The sequence below is a fragment of the Phascolarctos cinereus genome, unplaced genomic scaffold, assembly GCF_003287225.1.
Source record: "Phascolarctos cinereus isolate Bilbo 61053 unplaced genomic scaffold, phaCin_HiC Scaffold_7;HRSCAF=346, whole genome shotgun sequence".
NCBI classification, from domain to species: domain Eukaryota; kingdom Metazoa; phylum Chordata; class Mammalia; order Diprotodontia; family Phascolarctidae; genus Phascolarctos; species Phascolarctos cinereus.
Window position 1 is genome coordinate 82,235,611 of NW_027556180.1, and position 26,865 is coordinate 82,262,475.

At 36.8% G+C, this 26,865-nt stretch overlaps 1 protein-coding gene across 5 annotated transcripts in view; it reads right to left on the reverse strand.

The window, feature by feature from the left end:
* The window catches only part of PARD3B (par-3 family cell polarity regulator beta), a 1,305,457-nt gene that overhangs the window by 401,153 nt on the left and 877,439 nt on the right, over positions 1 to 26,865 (reverse strand). For all 5 annotated transcript variants that reach the window (XM_020972847.2, XM_020972848.2, XM_020972849.2 and 2 more), the window contains one exon: positions 8,862 to 8,906. In XM_020972847.2, the coding sequence (XP_020828506.1) occupies positions 8,862 to 8,906 (45 nt within the window). The remainder of the gene's footprint in view (positions 1 to 8,861; positions 8,907 to 26,865) is intronic.

The following is a 26,865-nucleotide window of genomic DNA, read 5'->3' on the forward strand; positions in this document are numbered from 1 at the left end:
ATTAATAGGTACCACTTGACTTTATAAGTCATGAGGCACATGACTTATTATTATACCCATTTTACAGATCAGTAAATGAAACTGAGAAAGGTCAAGCAACTTTCAGCAATTATGCTGATAGTAAGTGTCTGGAACAGAATAAGGGTCTTCCTCACCCCAAGTTTAGTACTCTATCCATTGTGCCACCTAGATGCCTACATATTTTTCTGGATACGTTTATCTGTTTATATGTTATATTCCCAAATAGAACAGAAGCATCTTGAGACCAAGACTTTTTTTTAAAAGAAGTTAATCTTGGCAGTCACAATGCCTAAAATATGCTGTACACACAGTAGGAGTTTAATACATGCTTGTTGGATGAGATTGGAAGACGTGAGTTGGACAGGAAACATAAAATAAAGATGGAAATGAGAACCAAAGCTACACTCTCTCTTAGAAATGATACAGTACATACCTAATTAGAGTAGGGCAGAGATAAAAGATGTGGCATCCAGCAAATGTTCCATTTTCTTCATGGAACTTCACTAAATGTGTTTCAGGGACTGAATGGTAAGACTTTTAGATATACCCATAATCAAAATTATCCCAAAGCCAAATATAAACTATGATGTGTCTTAAAGCTCTAATATGGCTTTTGAGGGATGAGGACTGATATTCACACTATAAGCTATGATCTAGCAGACTTTTCCTATATGTATTATGTTTTAGAGAATATGATTTTACCAGTGGTATATCTGACTCCGTACAATGAGGCACTGCATAATGATGGTGCTTCCTTCTAATTTTTTCAAGTACTTGTTTTCTATTATCTGCACCATTGCCCTCCATTAGCACTGAGAGTTAAAAAAAAAGTGTGTAAATATATTAGATTGCAGTGAAAAGTTCTGATGTCAAACTTTCCATTTGTATTTATCAACCATCATGTAATCATTTAATAACATTTTGTACCACAGATGCTCACTCTGGCATTTACAAATGCTATTAAAATTGTCAGTTCCAAACCATTGTTTTCCAAACTCAGCAAGACACACATTCCCCATGGATGGCAAAGTTGTAAAGTTCAGCCATATTTGAAGCATCTGATACATGGAGTGTTCCCTCCTTTAAAAAAAACCCAAAAAGAAATTCACTGTTTTCATTACTCTAAATAGCTGAAGATTTCTGTTGTTTTTAATTATAACTGTTCTGAAACAATTAACATTTAAGCTAAGACCACCCACTGGGAATGTCATCTGAAAAGATAAATTTTCACCAAATTCTGAATAATCAGAAAGAAGAGAAAATTAAAGACATTTGTTACAGAGAATATTAGTAATAGTAACAGTGCATGTATGCGTGTGGATCAAATCCTATTAGAAAAACTACCACTGCAACAAATATTTTATGTAGATAAAAATAATTTTCCATGTCCTATTCACAATCTATTTATTTCAGATACTTTGACTTGGAGTCTCCATGATACCATTGAGGCAGACATCCCCTTTACTGCAGCAGAACACAAGCCCTTTTCCATAATTCGGCAGATGTTCCTCATGAGCTACTATGTCCAAAAAAGATATCATCTGATTGTTAATACAGTGAAGGGCCCATATGACAACATGCTTTGCATTAACGAACGATGCAAAACTATTAGCCTGTGAGTTCCTTGGGAGCAAGCAAGTACTATGGTTTTGCCTTTCTCAGTATCTCCATCACTTATCCTAGTGCCTGGGACATAGTAAGCACTTAATAAGTGTTTATTGACAGGCTAAAGGAAAAGTTGAATAATATTTGTTAGCCATAGAATTAAACATGTATTTGTAGAAAATAATGCTAATAATAACAACAATAATATGTAGGTTGATCTTCACATCTAATGTAGCTGCAAATAAAGGTACGTGATCATACTTTCCTGCTGTTGAATTTCTGCTCTCAGCTCAGCTCACCTCCAAACATCATGCCAATGTGCTATCATAATCACCTTCTAGATATGCCAGGAATAGAGACTATATGAATCATTTCTTCATGGTGCCTCTCGCTGTGCTGGCAATGGTTCTTGACCATTGTGGGACCGTCAAAGAACAATGAATTACAAATCAAAAGGCCTGAGTGCTAGTCTGAACTTTGTTACTGAGAAGCAACAAATTTAGGTAAGTTGCCTGAGATGTCTCTGACACTCAGTTTCCTCACTTAGAAAGGGCCTGGCTTGTATCAAAGATCTTAAGCCCTTTGTTACCAACAATGGATGTTTAAAACACCTCAAAGTATACCTCTGTGTCCATTTGCTCAAATCAATACTTAATCCACTTTATAAATCTTTTTGAAGAGAAACAAAGATGAAGAAAACAGACGTACAAATATTGCGATGACTGCTGAAAACTGGTGAAATGAAAAAAAAATGTGAGTTTGAGATCAGTGATTAGATGACCTTCAAGGCGCCTTGCAGCTTGAAAATCCTATTTGATTTTCAAATTTCATTCTATATAGAGTATACATGTGCCAGCTTGAAAAAGTTATTTATAAATAAAATGCTATAAAATATTAAATAAATTGATTAATTATCTGCAGGGATGAACACGCCCATATCACTGCATAAATTTGGTGTTAAGTGAAGCAAAGGATTCTAATTTCTAGCCCCTTCTATACTGTGCCCCACCTTCTGAGACACTCTGGTATCTTTTCCTTCAGCTAACTGATTCCACTGCATTTTAGGTCCCTAAATGCCAAGGAGCCAATATGTCAATGTAAACTCATAGTCAAGTTGCTGTAGGAAGTGCTAGACTTAGGGAACAGCCGATGTGCCCTAGCAAACATAAACTGAAGTTGGAGCATCTGGGAAATTTGTGAAATTTTTTGAATCTGGTGATAAAAATATTTCAGTGTGGTGCAAAATAAATAGGGTTTTATGTAAAAAGACCTGGCTTCAAATCTTGGCTCTGCCACTTAAAACCTGCATGATCAAGGACAATTTGCTTTTTGGGGCTCAGTTTATTTATGAAATATGGTCTTAGACATACTGATGATAGGATCTTTTACTGTTATAAAAGTGTAATTTTAATTTTTAAATGCAGAAGGCTTAGAATGTATCAGATAAAGGCATTGTGGCTAACTGAATTCTTACGAACTTGTCAATTACTGTGCTAGAATAATGGATTTGAAAGAATTAAATTTTAAAATCCAAAGGAAAGAAAGAAATATGCATTTATTAGGTACCTAATGTGTTCCTGGCACTCTGCTAAGAGCTTTATAAATATTATTCTCCTAATAACCCTTTGAGGTAGCTATGATTATTCCTGTTTTACAGTTGAAGAAACTGAGACAGAGGTTAAGGAGCCTGCCTAGGATGACACAGCCAGCATCTGAGGTCCCATTTGAACTCAGAACTTCCTGATGCAAGATCTAGCACTCTTTACATCGTGCCATCTAGTGACCTCTGGGAGTTAAGATTATACCTTTTACCAACACTTCGTGATTTTAGAGGCAAAGCCTTATGGAAATAGACTAACAGTTTCAAAACACTATCATGGGGGTTGTTCCAACAATGAAAACAACATGTTTTCATTTTACACGTTGTATTTGGTATTATACCATCTTTATAAAAAGTATATTAAAAAATGGGGTGGAGTCAACACAATTTTTGAAAACTCATTCCACTTGTTTTTATTTTTAAAGCCATTTAAAAATACTTAAAAGAGCTTTGCTCTTTCCAGTAAAGGTCTCCAAGAGGGCCAGAGGTTCTCAGCAGTGCCCCTCTTTGACTTTGCCCTTAAGTGTGTTTGTATACAGTCATTTAAATCTGAGTGACCAATGCATCAGAGTACCAAATCATTCTAGGACTTTACGTGGATGACAGTTGCAACTGATGTCTAAAGGCATGCATACCATATGAACACACAGATAGACAAGAAAACACAAAGGAATCTGCTAGGAAGCTTAATAGGAAATCGTTACATTTTATGAAGGAAACGAATGTAATTCATATAGAAAAGAAATAGAACTTTTCCTATTTATTGTTCAGCTTGCAGGATCCTCAACAGGTAAAGGAAGATATATATTTATGAGGCTCTATCACTGTCCTTGTTTTACAGGTCAGGCATGTTTCTCTAGCTAGTCTGTAAGCTCCTTGTGTACAGGAACTCGACCCTATACTTCAATTATATTTCTCCCAACCCATGCTTAGCCCAGATGAGGTAGCTAACCTATGTCCAGAGTGGAGAATGGACTTGCCTAAGGTCACATCATCATCAGTCATCATCACCATAGCTAATATTGTTATATCACCTACTATGTGTCAGGCACTGTGCTAAGCACTTTACAACTATTACCTCATCTGATCTTTACAACAACCCTAGGAGTTAGGTACCATTATTATCTCCATTTTACAAATGAGGAAAGTGAGGCAAACAAAGATTAAGTGATTTGCCCAGGCTCATACAACTACTAAGTATCCAAGCCTTTTCAAGGTCAGATTTGAATTTGGGCCCTCCTGACTCTAGGCCCCATCCTTTATCTACTGTACCACCTAGCTGCTAAGTGGAAGAGTTGGAATTCAAACCCAGGCCTTCTGATTATAAATCCAATATTATCTCCCCTGGACCATCCTGCCTTTTCATTGATTGAAAACTTGTCCCAGTAAAGTGCTGGATTTTTGTCCCTAGTACTTTTCACAGGGCTCACTTATTTTACAACCCTATAGCTAAATGTTTGGGCACATCAGAAATTAAAATAGAAATAGGAAAGCTTTTTTAGTCCATTTTCCTAATTAATATGTCAGAGCTCATAAAGAAGAACTCATCAGCTTTTCTTCAGCACTGCATCATCCTAAAGACCTGTGTCAGCAAAGATCTCAGCAGACAGTCAATACATTTTAAAAGAGTTCCAAGCCGTAAATCAAAACCAAAAAATGAAGACACAGTAAAAAGAAAAATTCACAAGTGGATCATGGCTTAATGCAGAATGAACTCAGGTTCCAGAGTGTGGTATACAGAATAGAAAATTTAAAAAAAAAGATTTCCTTTGAAGAAATATTCTGTAATACTGAGCATACCCAGCACCTGAGTTAAACTACAGCTAAGAAGTAATATCAAATTGAGCTAATGTTCTCAGAACTTGGTTCTCTCTTCCAAAAGTTTCTATTCATTTTAATTTATTTTTTAATGATATAGTTTTTCTGTTGATTTCAGCCTTGCTGATATCTGGATTTTGTGAGGGAATTCTGAAGAAGAGCAGGAAAAAAATGAGGTGAGGTCATCAAAGGAATCGTGTGCCACTAAAGAGAAGATAGGTTGATCACGAAAAAGGCAAGAGTGAGAAATGAAAGAAAGGTGGATGGCCAGAGTGCTCCACTGGTGCTCTCATCAGGTCAGGCTAAAGCTAATAAGGTCTCCAGCAAGTTGAGTGGACCTTCTATGGAGAACTCTGGGAGAACATGAATGAAAGTCATACAGGATGGGCAGGTATGAATGGGCTGAAATCTGCCTCATTTGAAGGAACTTCCAAATCAAGGAGGATATGGATACATTTGAGTAGATTCTTGGGATTTCTTCTTATATCCTATGTCTATGCTTTAACATGGAAGGAATATGTACCTATGACATTTTAAAAAACCCAGAATGATAATGAAAAGATTTTTGCTTACATGATAAGGAGACAGGGGTTTTTTTGGGGGGGAAGGAGCAAGAAATAAAGGGGGAATCTTACCCCAAAAGTAAATACAAAAAACATCATATTGATAGGAAAATGGCCTAACAAACTGCAAACAAACAGTAAGTTCACGTAGCAGGCTTTCCCTCTTGTCAGAAAATGATGGGAACACAAGTCCTCTTCTGAATATCTGACTCATCTTTTGTTTCAGGGAAAGGGGGAAGTTTGCCTTTTGGATGGGAATGTTAGAATCATCTAGCTTGTCTGAGGCTTTGGCTTGACCTGAGTTCTCAGGCATCACTTTGAGAGGAAGATGGCCACAGCGTGCATGCCAGCGAGCCTGTCACATATTTGGGATTCACCCAAACCAGACCAACAGATGTAACTTGGCATTAAAATGATCCTTCAAAGCCTAAAGCAGCTGACTCAGGAAATCTTTTACCCAGACAAATTTATTAAAATGTTGCACATCATCCTGAATGAGAGGGAAGATGATACATTTAGGTCAGCACACAAAATCTAATTTCTTTGACTTTTGGATGGTTTTGGATGGAACGAAAGCTACCTGTATTTTTGTAATTAAAAAAGTGGGGATGAGGAGAGAACACATTCTCTCCTGGAAAGATTATGATTTCTGTCTCAAGATTTTCAGAAAAGCAATTTTGGGGGAAACCACGGCTGTGGAAAGTAGATGAGTAATCCCAATTAGCACTGGTGAGCACAGTAGGGGAAGATCAGTCTAAAGATGAAAATCCAAATGAGAGAAATACTTAGCAGCCACATACTGTGAAGGACAACTGAGAGAGAAAGAATCTGTATCATCTGAAATGCACATCATTGGGATTGGAAAAAGAGGTAAAGGATACTGGAACCCAAAGGTCAAGTGTTAAATTGGCCTTTCATTCTGTGCTCTATGAGCCTCCTCTCTTTCACAAACAGAGACAGCCCTAGGAAAGATGACACTGTTCTCTATGAAGAGTTGTGATGATAACAGAATTTTTGGCTAACCCAGAATCTAATTGTTTAGAAGTTGAGTAAAAATAGTCTTGTGTTTAGTTTCCTGAAAGGGGCCAGACGATTTTTATTTCTTATTTGTTTATTTTAGAAAGACTCGTGAAAAAGTGTTTAAAGGATTGTTTTTACATTTTTTAATCTTCTACTCTAATTCTAGACAGAAAACTCACATCTTTAGGCAACAGCACGAAGACACAGAAGAAGTACTATACCCATGAAAGGCAAAAATAGTTTCAAATTTCCTTGGGGTTCATGAGTCATACGACCTTGCCTTTGTGACACCTATAAAAAACTCAAGTACTAGAATATTTTAAAATAAGAAGATGGTGGGAACAATCAGCACATGGCAATTTCATCACTCTCACAGTGATCTGATCCTCTTGAGTTCTTTATTAGGAGAAATGGGGGGAAAATAAGCCAAGAGTTGTGAACCAATTCTTCCCCTGCTGTTATTACTAAAGAATCTGGAGAAGTATTAAAATTAAAAAAAAAATTATAATCTTGCCTTGAAACATGATGGAACTAATGAGGCATCAAGGCCACTTATGGCTGAAAACATAATTGGCACATAAACACAGGAGATGCTTATTGATGGGAAAGCCTTTCCCTTTTGTTTCAGAAAACCAAAGGATGCCAACATATTGCAATCCTTCTGTTGTAACTGAGTGGCAAATCTAAGACTAAGATAGATAATTTCTTCAGCAGAGTTTTAACAAAGTAGAGAACTGGGAATGTTTAGCACATGATATATAGTACCTTAAACATATTCAACTGGTTTGAATTAAAGATGATCAAGAAAGAATAGAAAGGCTAGAATCAAAAATTCAGAGTTGGAAGAGCAGCCATTTTGTCCAACCCTACCTGAAGAATTCCTATTATAAAACACTCAATAAAAGGCCATCCAGACTTTCCTTCAAGACCTCCCATTAGAAGGGAGGCAATACATTTTCTTCTTCCAAAGCCTGGATTTTTTGGAAAGCTCCTCTGAAGTGATCCAAGAGATCATTGGGAAGAGTAAAGGGTGTTGATCACAGAGGAAGTAAGGCTCAGATAAGAGAAGCATTTCAAACCTTCCTTTGACACTGAATTTGAACACATCCTAGGATCACAGATTTAGAGGAAAAGATCTCATAGGGCATCTCACCCAAACTCTTCTTTTTCAGATGAGCAAACTAAGGTTAATTAGACCTGGGATAAAGTGGTAGCATTTAGAGAATGACAGGTAGATTTGGCTTAGGGGAATCCTTAATGATAAAATAACTCCAGACAACAGGTCTATCTGGCTTGACACAAATAATGAGAGATTGAAACCCTTGTTTATGATTATACTAAGACAATCACTGTTATCAGATGCAGTAGACAGAAAATGCTGGCTGAGAAAGGAAATTTCTTTAGCATCTCCATATCTATTTCTACTCATACTGAGGTGCTGCTAGCAGTATGTTAGAAAAAAAAAATCTTAAACTCAAAGTTTGGATTTTTTGAAAAATCTTAAGGGAATACAACACTGAAACTTATTTTAATACAAATAAGCATCAGGATGAACAGACTCTAAAATTCCAGATTACAAAAGACAAGTTGAAATACAGAAGCTAGGAAGGTGTCTTTTCTTTTAGCCTACAAAAACAGTGAAGGTTTCAGAAGATGCTGGTATCACAGAGCTTTTCTAGAGTCATTTTGGGAAGATCACTCATGAATTAAAACAAAACATGATATATTCTGCTTTGAAGGGGAGTGTGTGTGTGTGTGTGTGTGTGTGTGTGTGTGTGTGTGTGTGTGTGTGAGTTGAGGACAGTTAACTGACATTTTTATAACCTCAGTTCTTTAGAAAGAAAAGAAAAAAATTCACACGGTCAAAACTTTCACTGTGATGTCAGGATGCCAAAATCATCATGGGAAAAATTTAAGGGTTTTTGTTGTCCTTTTTAAAATTTCATTACCCTTAATGTTCAACTGATACACTTCTTGACTTTTTTGTGGACTTCACTTTTTTTTTTTAAAGGGAACAGCCATACTTTTGCTTCAGATGATTCACGTCAGCCTGCATGCAGCTATGCACAGAGCCAAGCCATAATTTATCACTATGGAAGTCAGAGACATCTCATGTATTAATTAGCAAGCCTTTCTGTGACTGGTGGGTGGAAACAGGCTCCAACTGCCACTGGTATTTGGTCAGCGGTTTCCAGGAAGGGAGAAAGTAAAATGAGTTATAAGGAATTTCTTACCCAATTTGTGTCCAGCCAATGAGTGAACTTTACTTTCATCTGGCACTGAATGGAAGGAAAGAAAAGAGACAAAGATAAGACACTCTTTAAATTCACCATTCTGAACAGATGGAACATTACTTTAGATACATAAGAGATTAAATATTTTACTTTAGCAAAGGTATGACATGTGAACTTTCTCCTCATTTACAAGATATAGCCTAGTGTTCAAAAATAGGTCAGGAAAGGACATGTTTATACAGGATATTACTATAAAGAGAGTACTTTGTGAGGGCAGTGACATTTTTCTTTAATGCCTTTTCTAGATTCTTTAGTTGTGTGATTTCATTTTTGTATCAGGAGAAGTTAACTCATAGACCTATTTATGTAAAATTTAATCAAAATTATTACACTTAATAACAGACAGATGGTTGGATAGTTTCCCAAATATAGTCTACTTTCAATTTTAGATATTTGACAATTGACTTGGTGGACTAGCTGCTGAAAATCAAGTCTGTCTTTGTATGATTAACCACTAAGTTATATCTGTTACAGTAGCAAAATATGGCATGGTATTGGATGGGGTACCCTAAAAGGGCTGAGTACATATTTGTGCACATAAGCATCTGAATTTATGTCTCTGTGTTATAAAACTAAATAGAAAAAACTTTGAATCGTACGTAGACTGGGTTATCCATTCCACTCCTCCCCATTTTCCCCCTCTACCAACCTGTGTTCCTGTTGTATATATAATGAAATGCTACTTCTTAAATTTTGAAATTATAAGCCCTACCCCAGGGATATTCCAATGGAGATTTCATGTTTTGGGGGACGGGTGAGACAGTTGAGCACATATATAACAGAGTGTCCTAGGTCCTCTAGTACTTTTGCCCTTATAAGGAACTTCCCTTTGGGTCTGAAGCCAAGTGGCTGAGATAGACAGGAGAGAGAAGTTTTGCACTCAAATTCCTTCTCTTCACATCAAGAAGGAAAAGGAAATCAGGTACAGAACTCTTTCAACGGAAAGCAGAAATCAATGGAAAGGATCAGAGTGAGACCAAAAGTCAAGTGGCCATGTAGGAAGATACTTGCTGTATAAGCCAGTAAGAGCAAACTGCAACAGAAAACAGACAGGGCTAATCCAAATAACATGGGACAGTTTAGACTACCTGAGTCTAATCCACAACTTTCCTCTCTTTCTTCCCAATTTTTGGCATTTTCATTTGCTGTCCCCATGTCTGTCTGTCTGTCTCTCTCCTCTATCTCTTAACTTCTCTGACTTCTTTGAAGTCTAAATTAAAGTACCACCTTCTGTAAGAAGTGTCTTCATTAATGCTATTGCCTTCCCTCTTTTGATTATTTCCACCTTATCTTGCATATATCTTACCTGCATACATCTTACCTGTACATAGTTGTTTGCATGTTGTCGTCCCCACCAGATTATGAGCTCTTTGAGTGTGGGGACTACCTTTTACCTTTCTTTGAATCTCTGGCATTTAGCATAGTGCCCTGCATATGCTTAATAAATACTACTTGAGTAACTGACTTTGATTTCCTGTAGAGCTATCCTGGAAAGAATTTACTTGTCTCACCATTCCCTTTCTACTTCTCCTTAAGACTAAATTAGGAGAGGAAAGGAGAGAGGAGGGAAATGAATGGGCTGTACTTGGCTGTATATTCTATTGCTGCCTTCTATACCTTGTTTAAAGGCCTGTCTGTGATTCTATGCTATTTGAAATTGTTACTAAAGAACACAGTCATTTATAATGATTTTAGTCAAGCCTATAAGTACCTGATTTAATACTGAGAGAGGGAAAGGTAACTCAAAAGAGAGAGGTAAGGATAAACGGCCATTAGAATGAGAATGTTTGAATTGTGAAATATTCTAGAACCCAGTCATATATAATACTGTCTATTGAACCTGGAGGGAGATTTAATGAGGAAATGAGCCAGTAGTAGTAGTAGTAGTAGCAGCAGCAGTAGTAGTAGTAGTAGTAATTAAACAGACCTTTAAGGTTTGCAGAGAATTTTACATGTATTATCTCACTTGATCTTCACAATAACACTGTGAGGTAGGTGCTCATTTGCTCATTTTTTCCAGATAAGGAGACTCAGCCTGGGATATTAATGGATTTACTCAGGAACACATAACTACAAAATGTCTGAAGCAAGATCCAAATATAAGTCTTCCTGACATCAAGTCTGGCCCATTATTTACTATTTCACTTGATCATCTGAGGTGGAAATTGGTGTAGTTATCCAGGTCACTGGATGATAGAGGCCATCTAGCTAAGGAATGTTCCATGTATAGTTCATGTCTGATGTGTTCAAAGGCCATAACATATTGGATAGAAACCACATTTACCCATATTGATTTTTTGTTTCTTTTCTCTCTCTCTTTCTACTTCCCTGCCTTGCCACTGTTTAGAGATTCCCTGAGGTTTCACTTCCCCGGTAATGCTTCTGTTGCATATGTGGACTAAGCTATGAGAACCAGTCCATGGAGTACACACAAATTTTCTTCTTGGTTTCATTCCAAATGATAACATGAATGACTAAGGGATATTTGCTCTATGTGATGATTAAAAGTCTTCTAATTGGCTGTTAATAGTAATTAATTATTTACTTTAGCTAGGATTGAACTCAGACATGATCCACAAGTCCAGGGCTCTTTCCATTACACCACATTGCATCAAGAAGCTCATACTAAACTACAAACTAATTAGTATACAATGGGAGATAGAGAAAGGAGATCCAGCCATTTCAAATTGTGAGGTAAAAAACCACAGGTTAGGGTAAGAGAAGAAAGAATGAATGACAATGTTTATGGCAGTCTACTTCTTATCTGAATTTCAAACTGATGAAGGTGTTCAGTGTCAGGTGAATAATTACCAAGGTTTCCTAAGGACCCAATGTTGCCAGACATGAGTGACATTGTTCTGTGATCACACTGCTTGCTGCCTCTCTAGCTTTTAAGACCATAAGTCAAATTTTACATTTGACTCTATGATCACAAGCTACCTATAGGACATTTTGAATTGGATGTCCCATAAGCATCTCAAACTCGATACGTTCAAAAGAGAACTCATCATCTTTCCCTCAAAATCCAACATTAATTCCAAACTCCCCTATTATTGTCAAGGGTTCACCATTCTTCCAGGAACTGAGCTTATCAACTGTGATGTCATTCTCATCTCCTCACTCTCACTGACGACATACATTTCTGTCTCTATAGCACTCTTTCTTCTCTTTTCCCACAGCCAGATCTTAGTTTACAATTATATCATCTCTTACCCGAATTATTAACAATCCTGTTTGGTTTCCCTACCTCAAATCTCTCACCATTCAAACAGATCTTCCACATAGCTGAGAAACAGACTTTCTTCAAAGACTAGTCTGATCAAATCACTTCTCCTCCCTACCACACCCACACCCACCCATCCACATACACACAGACACAGAGACCCACATATATACACCTCCCTCCAGTGGCACCCTATTACCTCTAAAATCAAATATATAAACTCCTTTATTTGGCATTTACATCTATCTAGAACCCAGCCTCTTCCCACCTTTCCAGTCCTCTACTACATTATTCCATTACACCTCTCTATGCAATCTGTGATCCACTGATAGTTTACTTGCTATTCTTTTCACACAACACATCATTTCCCATTATCATGCCTGGAATGTACTCTTGGAATCTCTCGTTTCTATCAACTCTCAGCTGAAGTATCACTTTTTACATGAAGCCTCCCTCTATACCCCATTCTCTCCAGAATACTCCCTTTCCAAAACCATACTTTGCATTCACTTTGATATTCTATATATATACAAACATGTTGTCTCCATGGTATAGTATACATAGATTTACACAACAACAATGTAAACTCCTTGAGGTTAGGGACTGTTTCACTTTTGTCTTTGTATCTCCAACACTTAGCACACGGCTTGGCACACAGTGAGTACTTAACACATGCTTATTGATTTACTGATGAGGATGCAGAACCATCAAGTATCAGAGCCAATGATTGACGCTCATTGAATTGTTTTTTAAAAAGACCATTAGCATGTCCCACAAAATTTCTGGCCTTCAGAACAGCCTTTTGTGGTCCCACTGACTCCAATCCGGTATTCAGGTAGTTTATCTGTTCATCATCCCTTGCTACACAAGCCATTCAATTTTTACACAAGATACTGACTTCGACAAACAAACCATTTCTGACCTTCATAAATTTTTTTTATTAGTCATATAGACCCACAGAGAGGTCCTATATGTTATTCTTTCCATTGCATGCTGGGTTATGATAAGCATCTGGTCTTCTAATTCCATAATGAATCCTATCATGCAAAAACCATTGCAGGGAACATTAGAGTCCAACTCTTTTTTTTTTAATCCTCCAGGCACCTACCTCATTAGTGATTAATACTGTCCAGTATATGGTTAAAACTAATCTACATGGCTTTGGATCATATGTCCAGTGAAGTTTCTTGATAGACTTTGCGATCCAACACAACATTTCTTATCTGAATGTCAAACTGATGATGGTAACAGTGTCAGGTCAACAATTACCAAGGTTGTTTAAGAACTCCATGTTGTAAGACATGAGTGACATCAAATTTGTGATTCAAGTACATCTAAATTACTACTACATTGATCTCCAAGTCATGAGCATTACATTAGTCTTTGAATGTAATGCTCCTTTTATAAACATATATATACACACACATACATATACATGACATATATGCATGTATGTGTGTATATCTATATATACATAACACATACACACATATACACAATATCTATCTATCATCTATCTATCTATCCGTCTATCTAAAATCAAGGTTCATCTCTAAGCCTTTGCAGCTGCTACATCTTTTCATAGAGCTCCAGGATGGTATTTGTGATGAATACACAATCATTAGTGAGAAGCAGATGCAGGATATCCCCTGTTCATTACAGTCCTGTTTTTTCCAGTCAAGGTGTCAGAGCAATGTGTCTAAGGTAGCCATGAAGATATTAGAGAAATTTGATCCCCCTTTCCCAACTCCTCTCTGGATGCCAATTCTGTCCAGTGCCACAATGTTTTACTTTGGGTATGCATCTGGTTTTTATCTCTTCTGTCATGAAGAGCATAGGCTGAGGACTTGATTCTACTAATTGTGCACTGCAGCACTGAATAGCTAAAAGGTTGGCTTTGATTATCTTGCTTTTCTACGAATATCTTTAAAGTACATAAGGGTTAGGCTTTTTATCCCCATTTCATAGAGGGATAAACTTTTGATATAAAGAGGTTAAGTAATATGTTCAAAGTTAGCAGAGTCAGGAATCAAACCAATTTCTCCTGACTCCCACACCATTGTATTAGCCTTGGTTTGATTCTTTGCGTAAGACACGATCTCTTAACCAGGGGATGACAGTCACCTTCCCCCAAAGGGCTGTATAGATTTCAATTTAAATATATCTTTATTTCAATATAATTAGTTTCCATTGCCATCCTTCTATTTTGTGCATTTAAAAACATTACTATGAGAAAGGCAGCAAAAGTTTTATCAGACCGTCAAAGGGGTTGATGGCACAAAAAAAGAATAAAAACATCAGGAATAAGAAGTCTTACTTTATTTGTTAGATTTCTGAAGCATGTATTTTCAAAGAGTACCAGATGTTATTAAAATAGGAGATGCAGTATACAATAGTTAAATTGTGTTATCTTAATAATAGCTGACATTTAACAGTACTTTAATGTTTGCAAAGTGCTTTATATGCATTATCTCACTGATTCTTAAAATAGGGAAGTGTTATAACTATTATTATCCTGATTTCACAGAGGAGGAAACAGAGGCTCTAAGAAGTTAAGTGTCAGAGGTAAGGTTTGAACCCACGTCTCTTTTGACTCTAAGTCTAGAACTCTTTCCACTATGCTACACTGCCTTATAAAATGTTGCCCTGACCAATGTCTTTTTGTATGAAATACATTAGCAAATTATATCCAGACTCCATTTAATGTGATAAAATGAAACTATAAAGCTACAGTGCTGCCTATCTATTTATTACATTGTTCCTATGGCACCAGTTGCCCATAATGTGTTTCTCCCCACTAACACTATTTTTGTTTTGGAGGGAACCAGTTAACAAAATGTCAGGACATGCCTGCACATTTTAGAAAACAAAATAAGGTAAAACCATGGAGTGTTTTGAATAACTAAGTATCTCACAAAGGAGAATAGACAAAGTATTACAAATATTCTGGTCACTTTGATTTTAAGTATGATATCTTACTTCATATATGCACAAATGTCATTACCGCTATTGAGAATTCATTGCCTTTTTTGGTTACAGCACATAGTTATTTCTAATATTTCCTTAGAGAAATTCCTTAGCAACTCTTATGAATTTTTTTAAGGAATACAAATGATAATCATAATGCCATAATGAGCTTAAGGGTCTTGCCTCCCTCTACTTCTGTTTTTTTGTTTTTTTGTTTTTTTGTTTTTGCTTTTAGGCAATTGGGGTTAAGTGACTTGCCCAGGGTCACACAGCTAGGAAATGTCAAGTGCTTGGTCTGAGGCCGCATTTGAACTCAGGTCTTCCTGACTTCAGGGCCGGTGCTCTATCCGCTGTGCCACCTAGCTGCCCCCTCCCTCTACTTCTCCAAACAATATAAAATAAAATATTACTGTTGCTGTGGGCTCAAGTAAATAAAGATTTCTATTTTTCAAAAGGAATAAATATAAAAAATAAAAGATGCCATCATGACTTAATACATTAATTTCATTTACGTTTTTAATGACAAGTGTCATAATTAACACATAATACAAGTGACTTGACTTTGGAATTATTTTTTTAAAATCTTCCTTTGGAGATGAAGCTGAGTGTTAGTAGTTCTACAGCATATTTATCTAGTACAGAAATAGGAACCATAATAAGGCAAAAAAGACAGATGTGTAATACTATATGAAGCACTAATTTACACAAGATTGAAAATTAACAGTTATGTCTGATGCGAAAATAGCTTTTTGCACTGAATGGCAAGTTGCCAAAAGATTCAGTGATGGGCAACGGCTAGGACAGAAGCCCCAGTTTCTCAGCCAGTTGGGTTGCATATGTTACAAGGTAAAGAAGATCACCTCCTTCTTTCTTTACCTAAAGGTTAATTCCATTTGCTTCTGACTACCTAAGGGGAACTTTATGGTGAGAGAAGAGACATCTAGGAAGTATTTTGGGTCCCTAATACATTACATGATTGCAGGACATTTTTTATTTTCACCATTATTAAATACCCACCAGGCACCATGGATGTGGGTCTCTGAGGTGTTTCTTGGAGTCTGCTTAGACAAACTGGATTTCTACTAACAGGTTGCCATAAATGTCACATTTTAGGAGTGCCTTGTGGTAGTGACCACCAGATCAACAGTCATTATTTGATGGTTACTACTACAAGGCACTCCTAAAATGTGACATTTATGGCTTAGTTTTTGTTTGCTTCATTTGTTTGGTTTTTGTTTTGTTTTGTTTTTTCATGTTCCTTGTGATTTAGCATGTGTTGATCTTAGGCACCCTGCATGGGAAATGTTTAATCATTTCTGGTTCTGGGCCTTGGAAGCCAGGGAGAACCACTGAACAATAGCTATTTCTTTGCTAACAGAATAGTGTGTGGAGGCTAGAGAAGTAAAGCCTCTTCTGACAGAATTTTGATCAGGTTTTCTATATTGAACTCCAGAGGAACTCAAAACAAGGGAAATAATAGAAATTATTTATGTTAAAGGCGGCACTTGCAGTACTTGGAAGCAGCAAACATTAGGGAGCACATAATACATACAGGAATTGGCATCCTGGTAGGATATACTTATATTAATACAGTGATCACTTAAAATATGTTTTATTCTTTTTGTCAGGCTGTCTTTTATACCTCAAGTGCATTCTCACAGGGGGAAAACAAGCTACTTGCTTACTGATAGCATTTGATACACATTCTGTAACATAAGTGACTATTAAGGACTACAGCCACTTAATAAAAATTTGCAGAATGGTAGCAGATTTGGTGAGTTAATGGGCCCCATATGCTCCTCTGCTGCTGACAGAAGATGGTATATTGCTCACATGCTCACATCTCTTCAGCTAAAAATTGCCATCAGCTACAGCTTTTCTTTTCGAGAATGCCAACACTATGTCATGAATGGGGGGGAAAACACTGCACTATGAATATGCAAATGTACTAAGATTTCCAATATTTCACATCATGACACTTGCAGCGAAGCACTAGTCTAGAAGATGATGCAATATTCAGCTTTTACATAGTGAGGTTGGTAAAACACCTCTCCTCTCTACTTCATTTAATCTTTGATTTCCATATTGCCGACCTAACAAAGACAACAATCATGTAGGTGAAGTTTATTTGACTGATATGACTACATTTTCTAATTAGCCCATAAAAATCCTTTGCTGGACATCTGGGTGGTAAGCTAAACATCTTGTGCTTCCTTAATGGTTAATAAACTTGTTTCTAAGAGTTGTTTCTTCAGAAATAGAAAACTGATGTGGTTGCCAATATTGAGAATCAATTTTCCTCCCTCTCAGCAGATCAATTTCTGTGCCATAGATTGATTTCCAGAATTTCTAAGCAATGAAACCTGTTCCATGCTATAAATTAAGTTCCTTCCTTAGCAAACATGGACTATTACTGCATTAATTTATAGTGTTTTCTTATTGCAATGGCTATTTGGCACAATATATCTCCCTAGTGAGGCTTTTTGGATTTTCAGCACTGTGAATTTTCATAGATTGAAAAATGCTTCATTCTCTTGAAGAAAAACAGGGATTTGCTTTTTTTGGAAAAGAGTAGCAATGATAAAACAAATAGAAGATGATGAAGAAAATTTATCCATGTAGGCAAAATGACTCATTAGTTTCCCTCTCCTCCTTCTACCTTCTATATTTTGCCTTCAAAGAACACAAAAAGACAGAGCTCCATGTATCCTGCCAAAAAGCTGTTCAGGATTCTGATGCCCCCTAGCTTGTTCCTGAATCTCACAGCAGAACTCAAAGATCAGGAAATGGATAATACAGATGGCAGGCCTAGGAGGCTAAGAAATCAGGGCTATCCCATATATATGTGTGTATGTATGTATATACGTGTGTGTGTGTGTGTGTGTGTATACACATATACACATCACATACACATATATCTATATATGTATATATATGCATACATAGATACATACATATAGATGTTTATACATTTGTATACTATACACATATCTTGTGCATATACCTATATATCTATATATCTTCATTGCCTTCTGAACTACCATCATCATCATTGATTGACTCTTGAGAAATAAATAATTTAAATGGTGTGATCCTTTGGACCTTTCCTCCTTTCCACAAACCTCTTGGGGTTCCAAACTACAGTTCAGGAAATGACATAAAATAATTTTTATAGCCCCTCATGACCTCTTTTGCTCTATTCCTATATCCCTGTCCTGAAAGTAGTGGAATCATGTTAAAATGGCATAAAGTATAAACTGTGCAGACTGGTTAGAAGACCTCTTTAAGTGTCTACAGAAGAAACAAAGGATAATGAAGGTTTGCAGATGAAGAGGGATTAGGATCCAGGAGATGCTAAACAGTTCTATATGGAAGGAAAGATCATGCCTTTACTTGTTAGGAGAATATGTATTGGAGTAACTTTAGGGGGCAGATATTAGGTTGAAGTTCTAAAACAAACAGGGTTGAACCATCTTGGGTTCCAGAAGCAGATGTAGGAAGAAATCTGCAGGATGGAAGGAGGTTGGAGGCAAAGAGCATTCTGCTGTAGTCAAGAAACACCTAAATTCAAAGACAAGGTGTGAGGAAGACAGACTTGGGTGGGCTGATTAAAATTTGTGCAGACAGGTTTGTGATTTTAGTAGGTGGTTTGACTGAGTACAGTAGATCCAAGACAAATGTCATTTGGAGTTTGGTCACTTTTCACCTCATTGATTTACACTGATGATTGAGTCACATGAATGGAGGTAGCTTTATTTCCTTTCTTTTCTTTTGCCTGTTTGGTGTTAATCAACTGCTGGTATTCACTGAAGATGCCACTTCCCTGGCAATTCTCACTATGTGTAGGGAATTTAATGCTGTCTTTCTAAAATACTCAGAACTCATTACAAGTGGCCAAGTTTTCAATCCATAAATATTGTTTAAATAATTTTTGTATATGTAAATAAACCCCCTTCTAAAATCTCAGCAAATTAGAAAACTCTAACAATGCATTCTCTAGTTGTGGTTGTTGTTTTCCAGATGTTTTCCAGATAAGCATTATTCTTTCAGCATCAATTGAATTTATTAGAGATACAACTTTCCCAGGATTTTCAGGGAGTAGCAGAAACGACAAGAAGCCTACCCAGTTTTTAGTTTCTCGGCACATCATGGTCTCTTCATTTTGAAAAGCATAGCTATAGTCAAAGCAGTGAATCTGGGTGCCCAATAACATCCATCAGTTTAGTCTCTGCTCCATCATACTATATGTTAGATTCATGTCTGTGTGGGGTGCCTCATTCTTAGTAAGTGAGTCAATGACTATTTCTATAAAGCAGGCCAGGCAAATTCCCATGGTGCCAGGCCATCTGGAAGAGATTCCAAGAGCAGCAGGATATTGATACTCCCTTCTCTACCCTGGAGAAGAACAAAGACTTATTATTACCAATTACCCTACAGGCCACAGGACGAATGTCCACTGTCAACCTATGGAGATGAAAAGGAATACGTGCTAATTCTACAACTACTAATGTTTGCTCAACATCCCTACTTTTATTTTATTTCCAAAATGATTTATTATGAGCTTAACCTTCAGCATCAACAAAATCAATTAAACATACTTTATGATTATTTATGTTTGAATAAATGCATTTATACATACAAATATCCATAACAATTTATCAGGTACTCCCTGTGTGTCCCCTTTAACTTTCTTTTTTGTCCATTTTCCTATATATTTATGCATACCTAATCTTTCCTTTTACATATGCAGTCAGTGTGTGCTCTGTTTTCATGTATATTGTTTCAGAAAGGCCCTTCAACATTTATAATCCTTATACTCATCAGCTGTAACCACATTTTATAAGCAAATATCCCATAATAATGATAAACTACCATTTATTCTGCATTTTTCAAATGTTGGAGATTTTAGTTATTCCCAGTCTTTTGACATGAAAATAACACTGCTATAAATATCTTTGATCAGGTAGCTTTTTCCTTTTTTGATAATACACAAAGGATTTTTGTTTGTTTGTGTATTTGTTTGTACATGTGATTCTCTTTGTGTACAAGAACTCCCAGCTCAGAAACAACCACCAAAGGTATATATCAACAATTCATCTGCAACCTGGAGTCTTAGAGATTTGACAGTGATAATAAGAGGTTGTGACTTGTGTAACCAGTACGTGTTAGAGTTAGGAGCTGAACCCAGGCATTCCTAAATTTAAGGCTGGTCTGATTTCTGCTATGCCACACAATCTCACAGGATTCATTCCAAATAACAGAATAACTGGATAAAATATTCAATTATTTTTAAAACTTTGCATTATTTTGCCAGATTACTCTTCAAAAGCCAAGATGGCAAATCAGAGAACAGAAACATTGCTTATGCTTTTGTTTCCAATAATGACTGAAGTAAAAGTTATTCACTGTTTTAGACTTCTGCCAGGTAGCATAGAAATGTTCAAATAATTTGTATTACTGAGCACAAATTAAATGTTTTATTATGCTAATCTATAATTATAGAAGTGAACATTAATATAGGATGTAGATTTATCATTTACAAATGAACCACAATATTTTGACAATTGGTAGCTTATCTTAATTTGGATATATTTTCTACCACACAATATATACCTTGGAGAATGAGGGTGGAGTCAAGCTGGCAAAATAGAGGGAGCATTCTAGCTGAACTCTCTCAACCTTCCCCTGGAAGCAACTGTAAAATAATGTGTCAAATCTAATTCTGGAGTGGCATAGCAAACAAAAGTTCAGGGTGTGACATTTTTTCCAGTCCAAGACAAGTTAGGAGTTTTTGTAACACTGGATTCAGGGCTGGCCCAGAGCACAGTGCAATGGTAACACCAGCTGTAGTCTAAAGGTACCACCACCACCACTAGCAGTACCAGCAGTATTCCCAAGCCCATTATCCAGTTCTGGGTCACAGTTCTAGGGCAAAGAAGAGTGGTCAAATTTGCAGCTCAAGGAACAGACTCATTTTCTGGGTAAGAATAAGCATGCAGACCAGAATAACAATGATCACACTGATTGTCTCTCTCCAGATTATCACCTTGGAAGCACTGGACACTTACAGACCTCCAGAACTAGCCGTGAAAACAGCAAGGTGAAAATGTCTGCAACTTGGGACAGTGACCCCCACGTCACCCCACAGAGGAACAGAGCTCTACTCTAACATAAAGAAATAGGCTGGAAAAACAACAATTAAAAAAAAAGAACCTGACCATAAATAGGGAGAGGTGGGGGACACTGTCCCAAGCTGCAGACATTTTTACCTTGCTGTTTTCACAGCTAGTTCTGGAGGACACAAACCCAACAAGCAGTTTTGTAAGAGCTAAGGAAAAATATAAAAAAGGGCAAAAAGTGATTTAAAAAATCAAGTAAGAATGGCAGCAGAAAAATTGGGAAAAGAAATTGGAGCAATGCAAGAAAATTTTGAAAAGAGAATTAGTAGCTTGGCAAAAAGAAGCAGAAAAAAATACTGAAGAAAATTACTCCCTAAAAAACAAAATTGCCTGGGGCAGCTAGGTGGCACAGTGGATAGAGCACTGGCCCTGGAGAAAAGAACTCCTTAAAAAGAAGAACTGACCAAAAGAAAAAAAAGGTACAAAACTTTATTGAAGAAAAGAACTCTTTAAAAATTAGAATTAGTGAAGTGCAAGCTAATGACTCCATGAGACATCAAGAAACAATAAAACACAGTCAAAAGAATGAAAAAAATAAAAAAAAATAAGGAATATCTCATGAGAAAAACAAATGACTTAGAAAAGAGATTAAGGAGATTATATCCAAATTCCAGAGCACCCAGGTGAGGTAAAAAAAAAATAGTGCAAACAGCCAGACATAATTCAAATACTATGGAGCCACAATTAGGATCACACAAGATTTAGCAATTGCCACTATAAAGGAGCATAGGGCTTGGAATATGATATTCCATAAGGTAAAGGAGCCAGTGTAGGAATAACCTACCTAGCAAAACTGAGCATAATCCTATGGGAGAAAAATAGATGTTTAGTGAAATAGAGGACTTCTTGGCATTCATGATGAAAAGGACATAGATGAACAGAAAATTTGCCTTTCAAATACAAGATCTGAGAGAGTCACAAATAAGTCTGTACTATTCTGTGGTTTCCAAACATATTGTGAGATGTCTTTAACTTTAGCATTTCCTCTCAACTATCTTTGTGTTAACTACTGAAATATCATCAATACCATTGATATCAGAAGATAAGGATGCTCTAAGATGGGTGGACTCTTAATTTTTGCTCATTTTCTACATGATTCCTATTATCTGACTTTTCTGACTCAACTTGATTCTTCAGTGGCCTCATATGAAAAACAAGGAAAATATCCCATGCATTAACTGCTTATAGGATGACTATGTGGAAAGTTGTTTGTAATTTTAAACTACAGAAGTGTGAGGTTTTTACTGTCATCACCATCATCATCTTCATCTCCATCATCTTTGTTTTTAGGAATAAACTAATATAAACACTTATAGTACTGCCAATCCAGGATTATGTTTTAGGGGAATTGCTTCTCTCTCAATTCAGAAGCAAGAAGGTGTAGTTATAATTCTTATTCTCTGCATATCACAAACTTGTCCAACTCAATTAAAACTGGCAAAACTGTCCTGGGGCCAGAAAGGGAGGTGAGTAAGTAAATTAAAACTTTGAACCCCTCAAAAATAAAATAAAACACATGTTTGTTTTGTTTACAGTCTTTCATTCAATTCATTGAACTTATCTCCATTACTTTTAACCCCAAATTGCTATCCAATCTAGAACAAGAAAAGTTAATTAAGTAATTGCTTTTTTTTTTTAAACAAAGCTTTTCAAAGGTTATGAACTAATGGGGTTAAGTAGCACAATATTCAGAGACTTGGACTTGGAGTCTGGAAGACCCAACTTCAAATTCTATTTAAGACACTTAAAAACTATGTGACCTTGGACAAGTCACTTAACTTCTCTCAGACTCAGTTTCCTCCTCTGTAAGATGAGGATAATTACTGCACCCACCTTATAGGTTTTTGTTTGAGGATAAAAGAGATAATGTATATAAAATACTTTACAAACTATATACACACATACATTCATACACACACACACACACATATAGATACAGATATAGATATCTATCTATATATTTATCTATTGTGGGCAGCTAGGTGGCAAAGTGGATAGAATTCCAGGCCTGGAGTCAGAAAAACCTGAATTCAAATCCAACCTCAGACATTTACTGTGTGATCCTAGGCAAGTCACTTAACCCTGTTTACCTCAGTTTCTCATCTGTAAAATGAGCTGGAGAAGGAAATGCAAACCATACTTCTTGAGTGGTATCTGTATCTGCCTGTATCTTTGCCATGAAAATCCCAAATGGGGTCATGAAGAGTCAAATGTGATTGAAATAACTGAAAAACAAAAATCCATGTATCTGTGGATTTATGTATCTGTCTCTATCTTCATCTTGCAGTCTCTAGGATAATTGGTTATAATAATAATAATGATGATGATACATAAAAGCTATTTATTAAAAAAAAAGTTAGGAACATAGGAATTGCTCTGCCAGGTCAAGTTCATGGTCTAGCCATCACAGTATTATCTTGGCAATGCTATACAAAGGCCTGATTATTATCTCTGACCTTAACCATAAGAGATTGAGTTTAGGTATGTCTGACCACCTCTTAGTAGCCACTTCTGGCCCTATCACATATGAGTCTTTCAAAACCCCTTTTTACATGTTTGTCATCTTTGCTACTCTCCCCTCATCCCCGTACCCAGGTGAAATAGTACCTACCAGCCCATGGCCCAGGTGCTACCTTTTCAACCACCCAAGTTAATCCACTCAGCTTTAGAACTCTGATTTCTGGCTAAGCTTTCCTGATTGGTGAATGAATGGGCGCATGAATATAATCTCATCTAATCCACTGTAATGGGGAATTGGATAATGAAGGTTCAGTCTTTAGATCATGCAGAGGCTTGGCAAACTTGCTTCTGAAAATGGTGATGTGAAAGAGGCAGAGTATGTTCAATTAATCTATGACTGTGTCCTGTGTAGTGATGAAAAGTCTTTTCATTGGCTGTTGAGCCAGAACTGAGTGTGTCTGAAAGGCTTGAACACAGGAAATTTTTAACTGGTGGAAAGGCAAAAACTGCTGTATGCTTTTGGGTGGGGAGAGAAGTAGCAGGCACTCTGTGAGCTGATATGAGGAAGGGAATATTATGTATGTGCTAAACACTGTACCCTCATTGGCCAGATCCTATTACACCTCTATCTAGATGGCCTCAGACCATAGCAATTGAACTTGGGCATATTGCTTATGCCTTGCAAGGTACATGTATCTTTTTTTCTAGAAACAACAATAAACTCTTGCTTTGGGAACAGTAATATCAACTCTATCACTGCTTCTGGAAAGGGCATGACCACTGAATTCCTTGTGCTACCTCCTGCCATTCTTCTGAGCCCCCAGACTCCTTTCCCTGGCCATGACTCCTCTATAGGCAATATCTGTCTCCTTTAATTAGCACACAAGCTCCTTCAGGGCAGGGATTGTCTCACTTTTGTATTTGTATAGTCAGGACTTAGCACATTGCCTGGAATAAAGAAGGCATTGAATGAACATTTTTTTTCATTTATCTATGTCATCGTATTTCTTTCCACCACTTTCGTCATGAGTTTTGTGAATTAGTCCAGGTAAAAGAGCTCATCTAGAGTGTAGTTCTTATACCCCCGTGGGTTCCCAAGGTCAAAACTATTTTCATTATAATACTATTTCCTTTTTTAACTACATATCTGAATGAGGGTAGATTTTCTTCATATACTTCACTTAAAACAACATATCACAACAGATTGAAGGCAGAAGTAGAATATGAGAATTCAGCCCAGGCATTAGAGAGATTTTGCAAAAATATGTAAAGCAATGCCACTCTTCTCACTAATTTTTTGAAACTATAGTTGATTTTCATTAAAAATGTTACTTATATTAACACTGAATGGATTTATTATTTTAAAAAATATATACTTAAATGAGCAGTTTTGATTTCTAATATGGTAAGTATCGATGGACACAATCTGTACAAGGAATGCTAGGTGATGTACTTGACCCGTAGTTAGGAAAACCTGAGTTCAAATCTGGTCTTAGATACTTACTAGCCATATAACCCTGGGCAGGTCACTTAACCCTGTTTGCCTCAATTCTCGCATCTATAAAATGGAGAAGGAAATGGCAAACTATTCTAATATCTTTGCCAATAAAACCCCAAATGGGCTCACAAAGAGTCAGAAACAATTGAATAGCAACAACCTATATAAACAAAAACTCTGGGATCCTCAGCTAATTTTATGAGTGCAATGGAGCACTAAGACCAAAACCTGTAAGAACTGCTTCAGTGGCCCAACAACCTTATGTTATGGAATAGAGAACTGAGCCCTAGAGAGGAACTGACTTGCTCAAAAGGCTTCATCCTGCTCTGAATTCCTATAGCAGTTATTTTAATATCATTCACATGGTATGGTAGGGGTATGGACTGAGTGCTGGTCCCAGAGGCAGGAAGGCCTGTATTCAAATCTCACCTCTGACACGGGCAAATCATCAAAGCTTTGTTGGTGCTAAGTAACCATTGAAGACTTAATTACTAAATTAAAGATGGTTGGTAATCTGCCTGGGTGGAGGGAGTTCCCACACTGCCAAAATCTCTGATCCATGAGAGAATGGGCAATAGAAGAAAGCATTGGATTAGAAAGAGGAAGATATTTCTAGGCTCAACTCTGCCACTAAGCAGCTGGGTGACTTTGCACAAGCTACTTAATATCTCTGAGGAGCCTCCTCTGTAAAATAAGAAGACTAGATGTAATTGATCTCCAATGTCTCATCTAGGTATAAAATCATAGGACTCACTGACCTTCAGTTGTTTTCAGTTGACTCTTTGTAACCCCATTTGGGGTTTTCTTGGCAAAGATACTGGAGTGGTTTGCCATTTCCTTCTCCAGTTCATTTTACAGAGGAGGAAACTGAGGTAAACAGGGTTAAATGACTTGCCCAGAGTCATACAGCTAATAAGTTCCTGAAGCTGGATTTGAACTCAGAAAGAGTTCAGGCCTGGTGCTCTATCTACCACACCACCTAGCTGCCCATCTTTATTTTTACTAACCTCTAATTGGAATTTAGGATTTCCTTCAAAGATGAATGAATTGTTATTTTGACAAGGGGATCAAATGCTTCACTAGACTACCAAAAGGAACCATGACATCTACAGAAAAGGCTAAAAATGCCTTATTTGGCAATGTCACTATTAAGATAGGGCAGCCAACAGTATCCACATGTTTACTCAGTCCTCTGCATATGAACCCTTGAAATAACCAAGTGTCTCTCCTCCAAGGCCTTTCTCTAGACCTCAGTTACACTAACTATTCTGACAGTAGTGGAATTTTCCCTTCACTGATTTAGACACCATTCTTCTATTAATTAGATTACATTAACTTTTTTTTTTGGCAGCTATGTTACATTTTTGGTTTATGTTAAGATTTTGGCTAACTAAAACTATGAAATAATAATAGAGAGAAGCAAAAGGAGCTTAGATGTAATAGGATCATAGAACTGGAAGTCTGAGGCCAAGGAAAGTTAAGTGATTTCAAGGTTAGAGAGGTGACCCATTTTATAGCTGAAGCCCAGTAACGGAAAGTCATTTTCCCAACATTGTACAGCTAGCAAATATTGGAGTTAGACCATGGACCTCTTACTCTGGGCAGAAACCCTGGGCC